Genomic DNA, 21,295 nt, shown 5'->3' on the forward strand with positions numbered 1-21,295 from the left:
AAAAGCCTCTAGCTTCAGTGGGCTGGGAGCTGGAGGCAGAGCTGAAGCCCAAGGCTGAGGGGCTTTCACCCAGTCCCTAGAGCCTGGCACTTTGAACTCAGACTTAAAGCCTCCCAACTGTAAGAGAATAAACTCCTGTTTGTTAAGACCATCCCATCTGTGGTATATTCTTGTCAGAGCAGCACTAAGTAACCAGTACAGATGTACATAGGTTATGTTCAAATACTATGTATGCCATTTCATGTAAAGGATTTGAGCATCTGTGAATTTAGGTTTCTGTAGTGGGTGGGGCAGCTGGAACCAATCCTCTGTGGATACCAAGGAACTGTACTTTTTAATCATGATGTTCTTGATGAGCATGATGTTATCAAATAAGACATATCATCTTAGCCAGAAACAGAAGTTTTCCAGTGAATTTTGATACGTAGCATTCTGGGTATGGTCCCTGGGTAGTGCAAATGGTTTGTGCTCAGATAATAACCTAAAGGTTGGCAATCTGAACTCACTCAGTAATGTCACGGAAGACAGACCTGGCAATGTGCTTCTATAAAGACTTCATCCAAGAAAACCCTTAAAGCAATTCTACTCCCTGACACGTGGAGTTGGCATGAGGTACAATCAATAAGAAAGCAATGTTTTTTTTTTTTTTAATATAGCATTGTGGGCACCATTTTCTAAAAATTTATTGAGATTTTGCCTACCACTTTCACTCAAAAGTTACTCAACTAGTTATCTTGATATCAATACCTGAGAAGGACATCACAAAAAAGAGCAATTATGGCCCAATCTGTCACATTAAAGTAGATGCAAAAATCCTTAACAAAATATAACAGATCCAATCTAGTTACATATTTGTTGTTGTTGTTAGGTGTCATCGAGTCGTCTCTGACTCATAATGACCCTATATACAGCAGAACGAAACACTGCCTGGTCCTGTGCCAGCTCCATTATCCCTGCTATACCTGAGCCCATCAAGGTAGCCACTGTGTCAGTCCATCTTGCTGAGGGCCTTTCCTTCTTTTGTTGACCTTCCACTTTACCAAGCACGATACCCTTCTCCAGGGAATGGTCTCTTCTTACAACATGACCAAAGTGAATGAGATAAAGTCTGCCCATCCTTGCTTTTAAGGAGCAGTCTAGCTGCACTTCATCCAGGAGAGATTTGTTAGTTCTTGTAGCAATCCATGGTATTTTCAGCATTCTTCACCAGCACCACAACTCAAAAGCATCAACTCTTCTTCAGTCTTCTTTATTCACTGTCCAGCTCTGACATGCATATGAGGTGACTGAAAGTATCATGGCTTATATCAGGTGCACCTTAGTCCTCAAGGAGACATCTTTGCTCTTCAGCACTTGTAAAAGATCTTTTGCAGCCGACTGGCCCAGTGCTATACATTGTCTGGTATCTTGACTGCTGTTTCCATTGGCATTGATTGTAGAACCAAGTAATAAGAAGTCTTTGACAACTCAGTCTTTTGTCCCTCTATCGTGATGCTGCTTATTGCTCTAGTCGTGAGGATTTTTGTTTTCTTTATATTGAGGTGTAATCCATACTGCAGACTGTAGTCTTCAGTCTTCATCAGTAAGTGCTTCAAATCATCCTCATTCTCAGCAAGAAAAGTTGCACTGTCAGTGTATTGCAGTTTGTTAATGATTCTTCCTCCAATCCTGATACCACGTTTTTCTTCATATAGCCCAGCTTCTCAGATTATTTGCTCAGCATACAGATTGAATAAGTATGGTGAAAGAATACAACCCTGACACACTCCCTTCTTGATTTTAAACCATCCAGAGTCCCCTTGTTCTGTTTGAATGACAGCCTCCTGGTCTATGTACAGGTTCCTCATGAGTACAATGAAGTGTTCTGGAATTCCCATTCTGCTCTGTTATCCATAATTTGTTATGATCAACACAATCGAATGCTTTTGCGCACTCAATAAAACACAAGGAAACATCTTTCTGGTATTCTTTGCATTCAGCCAAGATCCATCTGACATCAGCAATGATATCTCTCATTCCATGTTCTCTTCTGAATCCAGTTTGCATTTGTGGAAGTTCTCTGTCAATACACTGCTGCAACTGTTTTTGAACTACCTTCAGTAAGATTTTACTTGCATGTGCTATTAATGATATTGTTCGATAATTTCCACATTCTGTGGGATCACCTTTCTTTGGAATCAGTACACATATGGATCTCTTCCAGTCAGTTGACCAGGCAGCTGTCTTCCAAATCTCCTGGCACAGCTGAGTGAGTGCCTCCAGTGGGGCATCCATTTGTTGAAACATCTCAATGGGTATCCTGTCAATTCCAGGAGCCTTGTTTTTTGCCACTTCCTTCAGTGCAGCTTCAACTTCTTCCTTCAATACCAACTGGCTCTTGATCATATGCCACCTCCTGAAATGGATGAATATTGACCAATTCTTTTTGGTACAGTGACTGTGTATTCCTTCCATCTTCTTTTCATGTTTCCTGCATCATTCATAGAATGAATCTTTCACTATCACAACTTCAAGGCAGAATGTTTTTCTTCAGTTCTTTCAGCTTGAGAAATGCCAAGTGTGTTCCTCCCTTTTGGTTTTCTAACTCTATGTCTTTGCACATTTCATTGTAACAATTGACTTTGTCTTCTCGGACTGCCCTTTGAAATCTTCTGTTCAGCTCTTTTATCTTGTCATTTCTTTCATTTACTTTAGCCACTCTTCGTTCAAGGGCAAGTTTCAGAGTCTCTTTTGACATCCATTTTGGTCTTTTTTTAATGACCCTTTGCTTTCTTCATGGATGATGTTCTTGATATCATCCCACAATTCTTCTGGTTTTCTGTCACTGGTGTTCAATGCATCAAATTTATTCTTTAGACAGTCTCTAAATTCAGGGTGGATATATTCAAGGTCATATTTTGGCTCTCGTGGACTTGTTTTAATTGTCTTCAACTTCAAGTGGAACTTACATATGAGCAGTTGATGGTCTGTGCTACAATCAGCTCCTGGCCTTGTTTTGGCTAAAGATACTGAGTTTTTCTATCACCTCTTACCACAGATGTAGTCAATCTGATTCCTGTGTATTCCATCTGTTGAAGTCCATGTGTGTAGCCACTGTTTATGTTGTTGAAAAGAGATATTTGCGATGAATAAGTCATTGGTCTTGCAAAATTCTACCATGTGATCTCCAGCACTGTTTCTATCATCAAGGCCAAATTTTTCAACCACCAGTAATTCTTCGTTTCCAACTTTTTCATTCCAATCACCAGTGATAATCAGTACATCTTGATTGCATGTTTGGTCAATTTCAGACTACAGAAGTTAGTAAAAATCTTCAATTTCCTCACCTTTGGCTTTGGTGGTTGATGCATTAATTTGAATAATACTATTAACTGGCCTTCCTTGTGGGCATATGTATATTATCCTATCACTGACAGCACTGTACTTCAGGACAGATCTTGAAACATTCTTTATGACGATGAATGCCATGCCATTTGTCTTCAATCTGTCATTTCTGGCATAGTAGACTATATGGTTGTCTGATTCAAAATGGCCAAAAGCAGTCCATTTCAGCTCACTTATGACTAGAATATAAATCTTTATGCATTCCATTTCATTTTTGACAACTTCCAATTTTCCTAGATTCACACTTCTTACATTCCATGCTGATTATTAATGGATGCTGTTTCTTCTCATTTTGAGTTGTGCCACATAAGCAAATGGAGGTCCCAAAAGATATACTTCATCCGCTATCATTAAGGTCAGCTCTACTCTGATGACGCAGCTGTTTCCCAGTCGTATTGAGTGCTTTCCGACCTGAGGGGCACATCTTCCAGCACTGTATCAGACAATGTTTCAACGCTATTCATAAAGCTGTCCAGTAACATATCAGTGTTTCACTGCTATTCATAAGGTTTTCATTGGCCAATTCTTTGAGAAGCAGATGGCCTCTTCCTTCTTCTGAATCTGTCTCAGTCTGGAAGCGCCACTGAAACCCATCCACCATAGGCAACCCTGCTGGCATTTGCAACACTGATGGCACAGCCTCCAGGCTCACAGCAATACGCAAGTCACCACCTTACGATAAACTGACAGACAAGTTTGTCTTCATTAGCTTCCTGCCTGGGGGCTTATCCCTCTTATCTGTTCTAGCTGTCAGCTGACTGCCGCTTCCTACCTAGGGTCTCTCTCCCACTTACCTGTTCTGGCCATTGACCCTGGGTGCCGCTTCCTGCCTGGGGTCTATCTCTTGCTTACCTGTTTGGGCCGTCGGCTCTGGCTTCGGCTTCCTGGTACTATATATAGTTATATATAAAAAGGACAATACATCATAACCAAGTGGGATTTATTCTAATAATTCAGGGGTAGATTAATATCGGAAATTCAATCAATGTAATTTATCAGACTAACAGGAAAAAAGAAGAAATCATATGATTATATTGATAGATGCAAAACTTTTTAAATAAAATCAGTGTCAATTATGATTAAAAACTCTTAACTACTTGACTAATAGTGTGGAGAGACATGATGTCTGGCCTTTTAATTTCTCTGCTGCCAAGGTGGTTCCTGGGACCTCTCATCAGGTGTATAGGTAGCCCACTCATGCCCAGGACTGAGCATCAGGGACAGGCCTGACATCCCTAAGGCTGTAGGCACACAATGTAACAAGCAAGCTTCAGGCTGGGGCATGCTTAGATTCAGCCCTGGATGCCCCAGGGCCAGCCCCTTCCCCTGCCTTCATCTGCCCCTTCCACACCTAACTCCTGAAGAATGAGCCTGCTGCAAGTGTTTCCTCTCTTCCCCACACTGCACTGGGATGGTCTGAGCTCCCTTCGTTTCCCTGTTATCTACTCTCAGCTCAGACCAACCCTCACTGTATCCCCCAGAACCAAAGTAGAAGGCTCCCAGCTGCACTGTAGTCTGTCTTCTCAGGGTCTGGACAACCTTCATATGCAACTGGAAGCAGGGCAACCAGGACCCCAGATGCTCATGTACTTTCTATGTGCCCTTCTCCCATGATTTATTTATTTTTTTTGCACTTAATAGATGAAAGATTCAAACTAATATTGCTATAAAAAGGAGAGTCAAATCAATAAAATTTATTCTATCAATATATTTATATATAAAGTTTTCTGTGTATTATATAAATGAAAATACCAAATTCACTGCCCCTGAAGTCGATTCTCATTTACAGTGATCCTATAGAAAAGAGCAGAACTGCCTTGTAGAGTTTTCAAGGCTGTAAATATTTATAGAAGCAAACTGCTTCATCTTTTTCCCATGGAGCAGCTGGTGGGTTCAAACCATCAACCTTTTGGTTAACAGCCAAATGCTTTAACCACTGCACCACCAGAATGCTTTATACATTACATACATCTGTGTACAAAATGAATGTAGAAGCAAAACAAAACAAAAAATAAAAAATCAACGAGGCATAGAAGAGAATATAGAATATCAGCAAAAAAATTTACAGCAATCATCATATTTAACAGTGAATTATTAAAGGCTTTTCTTTGAAAGTGGGAATGAGACCATATATGCGTAATATAAACTATAAATCAATAAAAAGAGTATCAGCCAAATTTCCAAAAGGGCAAGATTCAACAAGCATTTCATAAGAGCATGTTCAAACGGCGTATCAACATATGAAAGGATGCTCAAATTCATTAATCATCACAGAAATGCAAATTAAACCAAAATGAGATACCTCTATACTAGAATGGCTAAAATGGAAGAAACAACAATAAGTTAATACAGATATCAACAGAAATTTTTGTAAACTGCTTGTGGGGTGTAAACTGATACAACTGCTTTGCAAAACTCTGGCAACATCTACTAAAACTGAGCTTTGGCATACCCTATGAAGCATTAATTTCACTCTTAGTTATATATCCAAGAGAAATGTGTATATATATATGTGGGTGTGTTCACCAAAGGACATGCACAAGAATGTTAACAGCAGCATTATTTTTAACAGTCCCAAAAAAGAAACAACTCAAATATCCCTTCAGAGTTGGATGGATTAAATTAATAGTGTAGTATTCAAACAATGGAATACTATGATTAGTACAAATGAAAGCACAATTACATGAAATAACATGGATGAAGCTCAAAATCACAAAACTGAGTGAAATAAGTCTGATTCAAAAAGAATACAATCTGCATGAATCAATTTATAAAAAGTTCAAAACTAGGAAAAACTAATCTATGTGGTGATAAATCAGGATAGTTATCATCCTTGGGAAGGGGCGCTGGGTTATGATGGCTGAAAGCAGGTACAAGGGGCTTTCCGGGAGAGATATTACTGTTGGTTCTGTTTCATTCATAGTCTGGTTACACATACGTGTGTTCAATCAGTAAAAATTTATCAAGCAATACACTTATAATATATGTAGAGAAAAATATGTATAAATCGTATTTCAATGAAAGTTTCCATTAAAAACAACAGCAGCAACTGGTTATTTAGAACAATAAAATTCCCAAAGCGTTGGGAGTTTTTCCTCTATTTCCTTTTGCTTTTACTTTATACTTCTACCGTTTTGAGGTCTGTGTTGTGGTCTGTACTTCTGTAGTTTTAAAGTTTAATGTATTTCTTATTACGCTGCACGAAAGGGTTCATTTTCTATGCTGGGTTTGCTGCTTAATTATAAAGTCAATTAATTATATTATTTAGATTATATTTTTGCTTATTTGCTTTCTGGCTACTACATCTCTCAAGGACTGAAAGGTCAGTATCCCAATATTATGGGATTTCTTAATTGATCCAGTTTTCCCTGGAATTTATAAAACACCATCAATCATAAAATATTATTTTATATACTACAAATGAGAAAAAGAAATAGCCAATTAAACCATGATATTACAAAACATTCTAACTTCTTGGATAATAAGTGAAAAAAAATGCACATTTCAGAATCTATCAAATATGTTTTTGTTGTTATGTTGTTATGTGCCAAGTTGGACCCGACCCATAACAACCCCTTCTTGGGTTTCCGAGGCAGTATCACTACAGAAGTAGATCGCCCAACTTTCCTTCCAAGGAGTGGCTGGTGGCTTTGAACCACCTGGCTGATGGATTTGAGCTGCCAGGCTTCTGGTTAGCAGTCAAGTGCCTTAGGTACTACGCTACCATTGCTCCCAAAATAGTACATGCCAATTCTATCACTTGGTCCATAAAGGTTCATATTTCTTCTATGTTGTGAAATACATTTCTAGAAAAGATGACTTTTTCCCTTATTGACTCTTCTGGCCTTCAACTCAACTTTGTCTCCTTTATAACATGGGCATCTCTGCTTTCTGTTTTTCTGCATTTCTCAGGCATCTATCTGGTAATGCATTCTTTAAAATGACTGAATATAAACATGTATATATATAGAAAACTGTATTTTCTGAAAATTGTAGATAAAGTATTACTGCAGTATAGACTTACTAAGTAATTCTGATTTTAGTATACTTCTTATAGCCAGTCCACATTTGAATGATGATGCTGGCAATACAAATGGAGTGCTTCTGTATTTTAATTAATTTATAAATACTTAGATTTACTGACACATTCTTGGCTTGGTCATGTTTCTGTCACCTTATTTTAATTCCCATTTAAGGCTTCCTAAATTGTGTTTAGGAACCATGGTGGAGCAGTGGTTCAAGTGCTCAGTTGTGAACCAAAATGTTGTCAGTTTGAACCAACCAGCTGCTCCATGAAAGATGTGGCAGTCTGTTTCCATAAAGATTACAGCATTGGAAACTCTATGGGGCAGTTCTACTCTGTCTTGTAGGGTTGCTGTAAGTCAGAATCCACTAGATGGCAATGGGTTTGGAAACTGTTTTATTTTGCTTTTCTATCTTCTGGCTTCTGTGTTTCATTTGAATTTTCTTGCTAGGTCACTTGCAAGTTAGAAAACTTACTTTAAAATTTCTATTAACAGTTATTTTTGATTTAAATAAATTAAAAAACCTTCATATTTCTGATTTTCTAAATCATAAACACTATCTTTTAATGTTCCCCTATATAAGATGGCAGTTGGCACTTAAAATTTAACTCTGTATTTTAATAGTTTCTGACTTTATTACCAATCCTCTGATAACCATATTTTTAAAATTTTGACTCTGTTAAAGTAAGATTTTGGAGCTCTCTCCAAAATTAACCTCCAACTTCATCTTCTCAGTAACTTCTCAAAAAGAACTTCCTTGCCCCCTTCTCAGAGTCCTCCATTGTTCTTCCATTCCAAAACCTTTTTGTTCCCTTATATCCTCAGTCTTTGCCTCCTTAACTGAAGGTCCCACCACCTTCCTGTACACTTCCCCCAAGAGGTAGCTGTTTGCTTTCATACCATTTATCTTGGGGCTAGGAGATGGTGATGGTGCTCTCCTTCCAACTCTTTGTGACCTCCAAATCCCTATTAATAAACTACCCTATGCTTTTCCACCGCACCCTTATGTCTACATAGTCCGGAATGACTTCTATGTCTATATGCTAATCTACCTGAGACCACAGTAAGCCAGTTTCACAACCTTTTTAAAATCTCCAATGACCTGTCCTCCTCCATTCCACTTTAGTCATTTATTTCCATGGCTGTGACCTGTGTCCTGACATGTCCATAATTGTGCCACCTCCAAAATCACTGTTCTATTACCTTAATGTCAGGTAACTTCCTCTCCTCCACCCAACTTACTTGTTTAACCACTTCATTTATAACTATTATTCAACTTCATTTGTGACCTCCATTCTGCTGATTTTCCTACTTTTTCCCCATTAATCCTCTCCTTCCTTCACTCCTTTTCCAATCCCACTTATATTGTTGTCTATCATTTCAGTAATATTCTTGCAGTATTCTAAACTTCCTTGCTTCGCTGTCTTGTCATTATACTCATTAGGCAAAATCCAGCCCTAGTTAAAATACAGTTACCTCCTTTTTCTAGGCCTGAAATTGATCAGATGAGCTCTATTCCTAAAACACCTGGCAAAGATTGTTCCACTAAAAATTTATAACCATCAGATTCAAGTAAGACCCTCAATGCTGCCTATAATTCTATTATGTTTTTCTGATCAACAGATAAGCTTCTATTTTCTCCAAGAATTTCCAAACTTCTTCCACTCTATGAAAGAACTTAGGACCAAAATATGACCCTCCACTTTTTTCCTACCCACCATTCTCAATAACTGAATTCAACATTTACAAAGAAAAGAAAGAAAGAAAAAAAAAAAAAAAGGCAACTGAGAGGCTCCTCATCTTTCCCTGTGCCAAACACAAACCAAGCACACTTGTATCTATTCTATTAAAAACAGAGGACTTATCTATCATTCTGTTTAAGAATGCATTGTATTTGACCTTCAAATTAATTATCTTCTTTCTCTTGAATATCTAACCTCTCTCTCCTCATTTGTTTTTACACATGACCAAATCTCTTCAACTTTAAAGTTAATAAATAAATTTACTCAATTCTACATCCTTCAGCTGTCTCTTAATGTAGTTTCCATCAGAAAGGAAATATGTTACATAGGAATAGAGAAATTTATCAGGTATAGCACATGTGCTTAGGGGGTTTCTAAAAATAAAATAATATAATTTGGTACTCAAGAAAATACTTTATGTGTTTTGTTCACAGTAAAACAATGTACTGAATTCTTGGTTAGTAACATATCTTTGTTAATAAGATACAAGGAGATAGAACTGAAATAATAGCTTTTACTTTCTTGCAGCAGAATTCTAAGAGCTAAGAAATGGTCTGTTTACATAAACATCATTCGTATTTGTCAGAGCCACAGGATTCTTACCTGATGCAACTGACGCTGTTGTTGTGTTGTTGTTACGTGCCGTGCCATCAAGTCAGCCCTGACTCATAGCGACCCCTCCTTGGGTTTCCGAGGCAGTATCACTGCGGAAGTAGGATTGCCCAACCTTCCTTCTGAGGAGTGGCTAGTGGGTTTGAACCGCCAGCCTTCTGGTTAGCAGTCAAGTGCATTGCCACTACACTACCAGAGCTGACGTTATAATGTGCAAAATCAAGAGTAAAAGCAATCATGGTCTTGCTAATTTCACCTTAGAAGATTATGGACAAGTTTGGGATATGTGGAAGGAATGGACAAAAAGTGAGATGATATGAAGGAGGAATACGGTGGTAAAAACGAGGAGTCTAAGAATGCATATTATTCTACCCACTGGTAACAAGAATAAATCAACTCAAGTGCTCATGAATCTATATATCCTTGTTTGTCCTACTTGGTTGATAAGGCTAAAAAAGAGATCTTGAACTGCAGGCACTAAAAATCACTCTCTTGTGCAAACTAGCATGTAATAATACTATCAACTTCACCGGCCTACTGTTTTTCTTGTTTATTGGTATTAAACAGTACTTTATTGTGTGTAAAATGAAAGTTTACATAGCAAATTAAGTTCCCATTTAATAATTTCTACCCAAATTTTTCAGTGATACTCGTTACATTTTTCACAGTGTGTCATCATTCATTCATTCTGTTCTTGTACTCCAGGACTCTGGCTTCCCTATCCCCTTCTTATCTTTGCTTAAGAGTAATTTCTGACCATTTGGTCTCATGTACATGATTTTTCAAAGGAGCTCATTATTTATGGGTGATATTCTTTATCTTATAAGCCAATTTGTTATTTAGATAAAAAGTGACCTCAAAGGATAATTTCAGTTTAATGTTTTTTTTTTTTTAAATGTATTGTATTGAAATATAATTTATGTACAGTGAAATACAGAAAACTAAAGTGTCATGGGTCAATGCATTTTTTTTTTTTTTTCAGTGTTCCCTCCTCTCCCCTCCCACCCCTGGTAAACAACAAAGAAAGTTCCCTTCCATATATAAATCTTTCCTTGATTTTTTACAATAATGAACTAATACTATATTTGTCCATCTCTGATTGACTTCTTTCACTCAGCATAATGTCCACCAAGTTCATCCATGTTATGCAGTGTTTTGCAGATTCTACATTATTCTTTAGGGTTGCATAGTATTCCATCATGTGTATGTACCACTGTTTGGCTATCCATTCTTTTGTTGATGGGCACATAGGTTGTTTCCATCTTTTTAATATCGTAAATAGTGCTGTGATGAACATAAGTCTGCATATATCTGTTCTCGTCCTGGCTTTTGCTTCTTTAGGATATATACCTAGCAATGGGATTGCTGGGTCAGATGGTATTTCTAATTCCAACTTTTTAAGGAATCACCATACTGCTTCCCACAGTGGCTGTGTCACTTTATAGTCCCCATCTCTCCACATCCTTGCCAGCATTTGTTATTTTCTGTCTTGTTGAGCTTTGCCATCAGTGCTGGGGTGAGATGGTATCTCTTTGTTCTTTTGATTTGCATCTCTCTGATGGCTAATGATCATGAGCATTTCTTCACGTATTTGCTGGCTGCCTGAATATCCTCTTTGGTGAAGTGTCTATTCATGTCTTCTGTCCATTCTTTAATTGGACTGTTAATCTTTTTTTAGGTGAGGTGTTGGAATTTTCTATAAATTTTAGAGATAAGTCCCTTGTCAGATATGTAATTACTGACAAGTATGAATTTGTTGCTGTCATTTTGTTATGTGCTTTTTCGTGATGTTGATTTCTATGTTCCATATAATTTTCTGTGCTGAACTTGGTTTGTTTATGAATTGTGTTATCACTTCCTTCATTGCAACTGTTTTAGTACTTGCTAAGTATTTGTGCTGGTCCTCTTTTTTTATTATGATGTGAAGGTTTATCACTTTTCTTTGAGGTTACCCTGTGATTTATAATTTCTTCCCAAGTTCAGAACAGTCCGTTCTATCTTGTAATTGTCTTGACTTCCCTACCATTTAGAAGTTCTGTAACTACACAGTTTTTTCCTCTTTTTGGTTTGTAGTTGTCTTTATTTGTCAATTGATGTCTTTGGTTCCCTGTTTAGAATCTTTTAGGCTTATTTACTTTGGATACTTCTATTACTGGGTTGGTTTGTGGGTTATGTCATCATGTGTGTTAACAGTCAGTTTGTTGTTTGCTGTTGTTGCTTCTCTGTCCAAAGGACTCCCTTTAGCATCTCTTGTAGTGTTAGTCTGGTTTTAACAAATTCCCTTAATTTCTGCTTATCTAGAAATGTCCTAATTTCACCATCATTTTGAGGGACAATTTTGACAGCTATATAATTCTTGGTTGGAAATTTTTGTCTTTCAGGGTTTTATACATGCCATCTCATTGTCTTTTCGCCTTCGTGGTTTCTGCTGAGAAATCTGAGCTTAGTCTTATTGGTTGCCCCTTGTAGGTAAATTTTTCGTTTTTCCCATGCTGCTTTCAGGATTCTTTCTTTGTCTTTGGTTTTTCTGAGTTTGATGATGATATATCTTGGTGATTTTCTTTTGGGATCTATTCTATTTGGGGTTCTTTGGACTTCCTGAATGGCGATATTCTCATCTTTCATCATACCAGGAAAATTTTCTTCCAACAAATCTTTGACAGTTTTTTCTGTGGTTTTATTTGTCTCTTCCTGTTCTGGAATTCCGACTGCACATAGCTTATTCCTTTTGATGGTATCCCACGTGAACCTTAGGCTTTCTTCATTTTATTTTGATCTTTTTTCTTATTGACCCCTTTCCAAAGAAGTATTGAGATGCTTGCCTTCAATCTCACTAATTCTGTCTTCCATTGATTCAATTCTGCTCTTATGCCCATTCAATGAGTTATCTATTTCTGAAAATTTAGTATTAATCTTCTGGATTTCCATCTGTAGATTTTGTATCATTTCTGATTTTTCATTTACTTTGTCAGTTTGTTCTTGTGTTGTCTTTTGAAATTGTTCCAGGTTTTTCTCTATATTTTCCTCAATTTTGTCAGTGTTTTCCTTGATCTGTCTCTCATTCGTTGAAGGAACCTAAATAAATTTCTTTTAAATTCCTTATCAGGGAGTTCCAATACTGTGTCTTCCTCAGGGATGTGTTTTGGGTCTGTATCCTGGTCCCTTGTTTCTCCTGCTTTATCCTGTTTCTTTGTGTGGACTGTGATGCTCTGTTGTCTCTGGCATTGTGACGTTTTTGTGTTTATATTTAATTGGTGACTGTATGTTGGAGTGATGTGCCCATAATTTTCATTTTCTTTGTTTTGTTTGTATGTTATCTATGTAAGCAGGGTACTTTGCTGTGCTCCTCTATTCATTAGTTGGCAGCACTTATACATTCATCACCTGTCTCCTTTCCTGTTGTCTGCCTGCCATATATCCCTGCTGACCTTGGCAAACAGAACCCATTCTTAGGTCTCTGGAATCTGAATGAGAATGTCGTCACTTGAAAATCCAAAATGGCCACTGCTTATAAACATTCAAAATGGCTGTACCCTTGGTCACATTAAATATCAAAAATGGCTGTCACTTGTAAACATTCAAAATGGCTGCACCCTTGGTCACTTTAAATATCCAAAATGGCTGTTGCTACATTGTAAACATTCAAAATGGCTGCACCCTTGGTCTCTTTAAAAATCAAAAATGGCCACTGCTTATAAACAATCAAAAGGGCTGTGCCCTCAGTCACTTTAAATATCCAAAATTGCTGCTGCATGTAAAACTTCAAACTGGATGCACCCTTGGTCAGTTTAATATTAAAAATGGCCAACGCATGTAAACAATCAAAATGGCTGCGCCCTCCAGACAGCCGTAAGTCCACAGCTGGATTTCCATTTGTAGATTTTGCATCATTTTGTATCTCCTTCCTCACTGTTTCCTTCCCCAGCCACAGACCACTAGCACAGTTGTTCCTGCAGCCCCTAGTGACCAGGGCTGATCTCTAGGCCAATTCCTAGGTCCCAGCACCACCTGAAAACATTCAGGCTGTTGGTCCCGTCAGAGTAGCTGAGAGTCCACTGCTCCAACCACCTCCACATTCACTGTTCTCATTGGTTTTTCCACTAGTCAACTCTGTATACTTCCCTTTGAAGCTCAGGGCTCCAGGATTATCTTCTGTATCTCTGTCACTTGTTTTCTCTTTTCTTTGTTGAAGAGGGTCTGTGGAATTTGTCTATTCCGCCATCTTCCAACCTGAAGTCTCAGTTTAATGTTTAAAGGGTATCTCAGGTCAACAGTCTCAGGGAATCCTCTAGTGGCAACAGGACTAGTAAGTTGACTTTTTAAGAATTTGAGTTCTGTTCCACATTTTTCTCCATCCTATCAGGATCCAAAAGGAGCCCCTGGTGCCACAATGCTTAAGTGCTAACTGAAAAGTAAGTGGTTTGAACCCACTAGCCACTTTTGGGAGAACAATATGACAGTCTACTTTTGTAAACATTTTACAGCCCTGGAAACCCTATAGGGCAGTTCTACTCTGTTCTATAGGGTCACTAGATCTTAAAATCAACTCTGTGGCAATTTTTTGTTTTCTAATTTATTTTTTAATCAGGATCCATCTATTGTAGTCCTATCAGAACAGTTGGTAGTGGTAGTCAGGCACCATCTAGTTCTGGTCTCAGGGTAGATGAGACATGATTCATGTGGACTATCAGTCCTATAGGAGCTCTGGTAGCATAGTGGCTAAAAGCACTTGACTGCTAACCAGAAGGCTGGCGGTTCAAGCCCACCAGCCACTCCTTGGAAGGAAGGTTGGGCAATCCTACTTCCGTAGTGATACTGCCTCAGAAACCCAAGGAGGGGTCGCTATGAGTCGGGGCCGACTCGACGGCACATAACAACAACATCAGTCCTATAGATTACTTTCTCCTGAGTCTTTGGTTCTCTACTTTCTCTTTTGTTCCAGACAAGCAGTTATAACTTATATGGCTGATCGCAAGCTTTTAAGACCCCAGCCACTACTCACCACACTTGGATGTAGAATCTATACTCTATGAACTATATGAGACCAATTAACTGAGCTGTCCCATGAGATGATGGTTGAAAACCTTCAAACCCAGAAAACCAATCTCATGAGGTGTTTGGTTATGTCTTAGAAGTATATCTAACTATGTCCCCTATGGGGTTTATTGTATAAATGGATATACATGCACGCACACATGTACCTATATATAATATGCCCACAGTTTCATCTATCAATATACATATATGTAACCACATATTCATACCCATACACATACATGCCTTTAAACATATTATATAACACGTACGTATTCTTTTGGTTGTTGGTGTTATTGCAAAATTATACTTGTCATATCCTTTACCAAAAAAAAAAAAAAAAAATCCTTTCTCTTGTGTACTTCTTAGTGACATCATCTACATTGGTCGAGCTGTGTTCACTTTACCCATATTCGATGCTTCTTTTCCTATTACCAAAAATAAAAAGTGTCTACTCCCTTAAGAGGGCTTCCATCTCCACACCCCCTATGCCTGGTAATCATCAATGCTGATCTTGTATATACCTATTCTTGTATTCTTATAAAAGTATGATCCTATAACACTTGTTCTTTTGTTATTGACTTATTTCATTCAGCATATTATCTTCCTGATTCATCCACATTATAAGATGTTTTGAGGACTCATTATTTTTATGGCTGAATAGTACTCCATTGTGGGTACATACAACATTTTGTTCATCCATTCATCTGTTGCTGCATACTCAAGTTGTTTCCACCCAGCCTGCTGCTTTGAAGTTTGCTTCCATCACAGAAACCCATCCAGATTGAAAGATTAGGTAAGATAAGGGGTAAAGGTCTCTGTATTCTCTTCATAGTTAAACCTTTTGAAGAAATGGTCTATTCCTAGTATGTCTCCCATTCTTTAACTCCCAGTCAATTCCTCACTCACTCTAGTCAGGTTTGCAGTCCCACTATTCAGTCAAATTAACTTTTGCTTACCCTCTTCACAATTGATATTGCTACTCTCTTTTTCTTAGAATACCTTTTTTCTCTGATTTACATGATGTAACATGCTGCTGGATGTTCTCCTTCCTCTCAGGCTGCTTCCTTCATTTTCCTTTATTGACTCAGTCAGGCTCCCTTTTGTTTTCTCCACTGAGCCAAAAGGCCATTATCTGATTATTACGCATACTGCTTTGCATAGTGCCTAAAGCATCTGACTGCTAACAAGAAGGCTGGAGATTCCAACCCACCAGCCACTTCTGGGAAGAAGACTGGACGATCTACTACTGTAGAGATCCCCCATTGGAAACTCAAGGAGAGGTTGCTATGAGTCAAAATCGAGTTGATGGCAGTGAGTTTTTTTTTTTTTTTTCCCCTCTTGTCATAGGGACTTGTATGTACCTCTTCATTCATCCTAAAACATGCTCCCTTTTCACCCTTTGCTATATTCAGATCTCAATTTAATCAACACTACCTTCAGGAAAGATTTTTCTGACTAAGGTTAATTCCTCCCTGCTGTTGCTGTTGTTAGCTGCTGTCAAACTGACCCATGACCCATGGTGACTAACACAAGTATGAGTGATCCATGGGGTTTTCATTGGCTAATTTTTGGAAGTAGATCACCATGCCTTTCTTCCTAGTCTGTCTCAATATGGAAGCTCTGCTTAAACCTGTTCAACGTCATAGCAAAATGCAGACTTCCACTGACAGATGAGTGGTGGCTGCACTTGAGGTACACTGGCCAGAATCGAACATGGGCCTCCAGTATGGAAGGCACGAATATACCATTGAACCACCAATGCCTTCAAACTTTTCCCTAGCTAGTTCAAATCCAGGGAGCTCTGGTAGCGTAGTGCCTGAGGCACTTGACTGCTAACCAGAAGGCTGGTGGTTCAAACCCACCAGTCACTCCTTGGAAGGAATGTTGGCCAATCTACTTCCATAGTGATATCGCCTCAGAAACCCAAGGAGGGGTCATTAGGAGTCGGATCCGACTGGATGGCACATAATAACAAACGCAACAGTTCAAATCCATCTACTACATGGTCTTAAAGCACCACTCCTTAAGAGCAATTACAGCTGTACTTTGATCATATTCATATTAGATGTTTATGTCTGTCTCCCATTTACTAGCTACTAGTTTCATGAGGGTAAGAACTATATGTTTTTCTTTTCTTATTATGGTAACTACACTGCTACATACACTTACTATACATAGTAATTAATCAACAGATAATTGTCGAATATATGAACAAGTGACAAACTCTTAATGTGTTGTGCTTTGAATGAGTTACTATTTTAACTTTTTAAATCAAGAGTCTCGACAAACAATTTTGGTTCATTCAAACAAACATTTAGAAAGTGCCTAGACACTAGGAAGTGAATGAGAAAATAGTGGTGACAAAAACAGATGTGTTCCCTGCTTTCATGGCGCATACGATATAAGGAAACAGTCAGTAAGGTAATCACACAAATAAATTTATAATTATGATTCTGTTTATGTGCTATGACAGAAAATTTAGAATGCTAGAAGCTATGAATGCGGCATCTAATTTAAAAACATGATGTACCTCTATTTCATAAGAGCTAATGCCTTCTTTTATACTGGATGGTGTTTCATGGTCTTTGTCCATTTTCTCTGCTTACTCATAACTGAATAAGGATATTATAGCCTAGCATTGGTTCCAATATTGTAAAGGACGATTTTCCCTGAATTCCCAATAGTTTACCAATTTAAACTATTTACCTATTACAATTTGAACAGGAAGGCTGAAGTGTATACATTTATAACACCGTTTCATGTGCCAATGACAGTCTCTATTATTTCATTTTGTTTTTGGAATTCTAGTGTTTGGATGAAGAAATAAAGGTACTGTTAGAATGGGGGCATGAGACACAAAGCACACTCACTCACTGCCTTGAGTTGGATCCAACTCACAGCGACCCCTCCTTGGGTTTCCGAAACAGTATCACTACGGAAGTAGATCGCCCAATCATCCTTCCGAGGAGTGGCTGGTGAGTTTGAACCACCAGCCTTCTGGTTAGCAGCCAAATGCCTTAGGCATCATGACACCAAAACTCCCACAAAGCACAGTAATGATCTCCAAAATAGCATTCTGAAGAGGGCCAGCTTCTGCATTGTTGGACTGGCGCAGATCTTAACTTTTGGAACCCAGGGGTATTTGGGGTTTAGGGCACAAAGATGAGGAACAAAGGAGAGTCTTTCTCTCTGGTAGCTTAGTGCCTAAGGCACTTGACTGCTAACCAGAAGGATGGTGGTTCAAACCCACCAGCCACTCTCGGGAGGAAGATGGGGCGATCTACTTCCGTAGTGATACTGTCTTGGAAACCCAAGGAGGGGTCCCTATGGGTCGGCCGAATCGATGGCGCATAACAACCACCACCACCTGTGGCCAAGAAATTCAAAGGCCTTATGGTTACTAAAATTAACTTCCAAATTTAGACAACATATTAACCGTTACTCCTAGTATTAAGTGATTATGTGTTTTCATTTTCCTCATGAAGCATTTTAGTGACAAACTGGGCAAGATTATAACTGCTGTTAACTAGATGTTATTTAAGCTGAAACCAAAACTAAACTCACTGCCACTGAGTCGGATCCAACTCACAGCAACCCCTCCTTGGGTTTCTGAGGCGATATCACTAAGGAAGTAGACTGCCCAATCTTTCTTCCAATATTTTAAGCTACAATTCATTATTTTCTTTAGAAATTAAGATTAGAGGTAGTTGGCATTCACAATGACTACTAATTAAGTGGAAATTAAGTTAAAGGATACTTTAATAAGAATCTATTTCTATGATATTAAATACTTTTATGGCACTCACTGTTCTGAAATTCCCTGTACTTCTTTTGTCCAGTTAGATTGTTCTTTGTCTCCAAGATGGACCACTTTAGATGGTGGCACAGTTCTGTGCAAATAAAGCTTCTGTGTTCCTGGAGGTTCTTCCAAGTAAAACCTTAAAAATTAAAATAAAAATTATATTAGCCAAAAAACGTGGTTTATATAGAGGACTAGCAGTGTGAGTCTTCAAAGTGAAAGTTTCTAAAGGCAAAATAACAACTGTAACAAAAAGGTCTTCTTATTTTATTGTACTATATATGCAGAAAAAGAATTCATTAAAAAAAAATCAGTAAAAAATTTTTAAAACAAGTATTATCTCCTAACTAAACATCTAATAAAAGTAAAAATTTTAAAGAATTTAAAATCCTTTTGAATGTAATATGAAGTATATACTATCACCTATACAGTATTCCTTCAAAAAAGTTTAACCTGAATCTAGCCAAGTTGTTAGACCTAACTTCCAGTTTACAAGTACAGGAGATAGAAGACCAAGTTAAATAAGACTGTTGTTGTTGTTGTTATATGCCGTCGAGTCAGCCCAGACTCATAGCGACCCCTCCTTGGGTTTCCGAGGCAGTATCACTACGGAAGTAGATTGCCCAACCTTCCTTCCGAGGAGTGGCTGATGGGTTTGAACCGCCAGCCTTCTGGTTAGCAGTCAAGTACCTTAGGCACTATGTTACCAGAGCTCCTTAAATAAGACTAAGAGGAAGACTAAGAGGAAGAAATTAAAGAAGGTGAAAACTTCTACAAAAAACCTGGTCTGGGGAGATCTGGTAAGATGGCAGAATAGGCAGAAAGACTGCAGAGACCCTCTTCAACAAAGAAAAGGGGAAGCAATTAACACAGATACGGAAGATAATCCTGGACCCCTGTCCTTAGAAGGGAAGGATAAAGAAGGGGACTAAAATCCAACTAGCAGAAGAATTTGCATGAAAATACGAAAAAAGGAGACATACAGAGCTACAGTCTGGCAGCAATCCTGATGGCACAGACATCTTATATATTGCTGAATGGTGGTAGAACCTAAGAATTAACCTAAAACTGAGCCCTGATAGCCAAGGATTGCACGGAGGACTGCTCTGGTGGCTGAGGAATAAAAGGAGAAGCAGAGAAGATGAAGGCGGGCTGAGCTGTGGACTTTCACCTGTCCATAAAGCACAGTCATTTTGAATGTTTACAAGTGGATTGACTATCTTGGATATTTAAAGTGACAGCATTATCCCAGGTTCCAGGGACTTAAAAACAGGCTCCGCTTGCTGGGAACTGCAAAGACATTCCGGATGCACATACTAGAAAGGTGTGACATTCCCCTTGTTACTCTTATACTCCACACCCTCTTGTTGAATGGAGGTGCGGCCATCCTTCACTCCCACCCACCTTCTAGGCTGGCAGGAATTCCATCCCACCCAGTCTGAGTGTTCCCAAGGAGCCTGGGTTCCTTGCCTTGCCCTGTACATTTTTTTTTCTTTAGTTTGTTTTTGTCTGTTTTAAAACTACTACTAATATTATTAACAAAATAATAGTAGTAGCTTTGGTAGCATAGTGGCTAAAGGCACTTGACTGCTAACCAGAAGGCTGACAGTTCAAACCCACCAGCTGCTCCTCGGAAGGAAGATGAGGCAATCTACTTCTACAGTGATACTGCCTCGAAACCCAAGGAGGGGTCGCTATGAGTCGGGTCCAACTTGACGATACATAACAACAACAACACTATTATTATTACTTTTGTCCTTTTTATTACCATTCTTTATTCTTCCCTTCCCAAGTTCTACTTTTCAGCTTCTTTTCTTTTCCCTGTTCCTGGTTCCAATTTCTTTTCTTTTCTTTTTTTTCCCTTTCTTGTAACCCCATTCCTTGTTTTTCTTTTTGCGGTTTTCCCATTTTTTCCTTCATTATTCTCCCTCTCTACTTTCTCTTACTGTCCTCTCCCCAGATATTGTGGTGTTTTTGTTTTGTTTTGTTTTTTCCCCTTTTCTCTTTTTTGGATACTGTTCTGTGTGATTACACAGTGTGCTTTTCAACCATTTGGTTTTACTTTTTTGATGGTTATTCAATTGTTATTTTTGTCTGACTGAGTGTGAGACAGCAAAAGTCCCCATAAGACACAACTACACCCACACCTCCTACAGCTTCATTTTCTGAGTGAGAGCCACCACTTCCTTCTTCACTGATGGGCCTACGATAAACCACCATCAAAAACAGCCTGACTCACCCTTGGCTGCTCTTCACAAATAGTTAACAGAGATGTAAATATAACAACATCACAATGTCTCAGAGACAAGTGACCATCACAGTCCACACAAAGAAGCAAGATAAAGTGGTAAAAACAAGGGAGTAGGATACAGACCCAGAACACATCCCTGAAGAAGCAGCAGCATTGGAACTCTATGATAAGGAATTCAAAAGAATTATATTTAGGTATCCTCTAAGGATTGAGAGACCATAAATGAAAAAATTAGAAATGATTCAAAAGCTATAGATAGATATCCAGAAGATTAATACTAAATTGTCAGAAACAGATAACACATTGGAAGCATAAAAGAGTAGAATTGAAGCAATGGAATTAATGAGATTGAAGACAAATACCTGAATACTTCTTTGCAAAGGGATCAATCAGAAAAAAGAACAAAACAAAATGAAGAAAGCCTAAAGTTCATGTGAGATACCAT

The 21,295-nt window shown here is 38.3% G+C and overlaps 1 protein-coding gene across 1 annotated transcript in view; it reads right to left on the bottom strand.

Annotated features, from left to right (window-relative positions):
• The window catches only part of XRN1 (5'-3' exoribonuclease 1), a 181,961-nt gene that overhangs the window by 89,133 nt on the left and 71,533 nt on the right, over window positions 1-21,295 (bottom strand). The window contains exon 21 of the mRNA XM_042782538.1: window positions 18,607-18,738. Coding sequence (XP_042638472.1) covers window positions 18,607-18,738 — 132 coding nt within the window. The remainder of the gene's footprint in view (window positions 1-18,606; window positions 18,739-21,295) is intronic.

The sequence above is a fragment of the Orycteropus afer genome, unplaced genomic scaffold, assembly GCF_000298275.1.
Source record: "Orycteropus afer afer isolate SDZICR_OR568_19922 unplaced genomic scaffold, OryAfe1.0 scaffold00363, whole genome shotgun sequence".
In the NCBI taxonomy this organism is placed as follows: Eukaryota; Metazoa; Chordata; class Mammalia; order Tubulidentata; family Orycteropodidae; genus Orycteropus; species Orycteropus afer.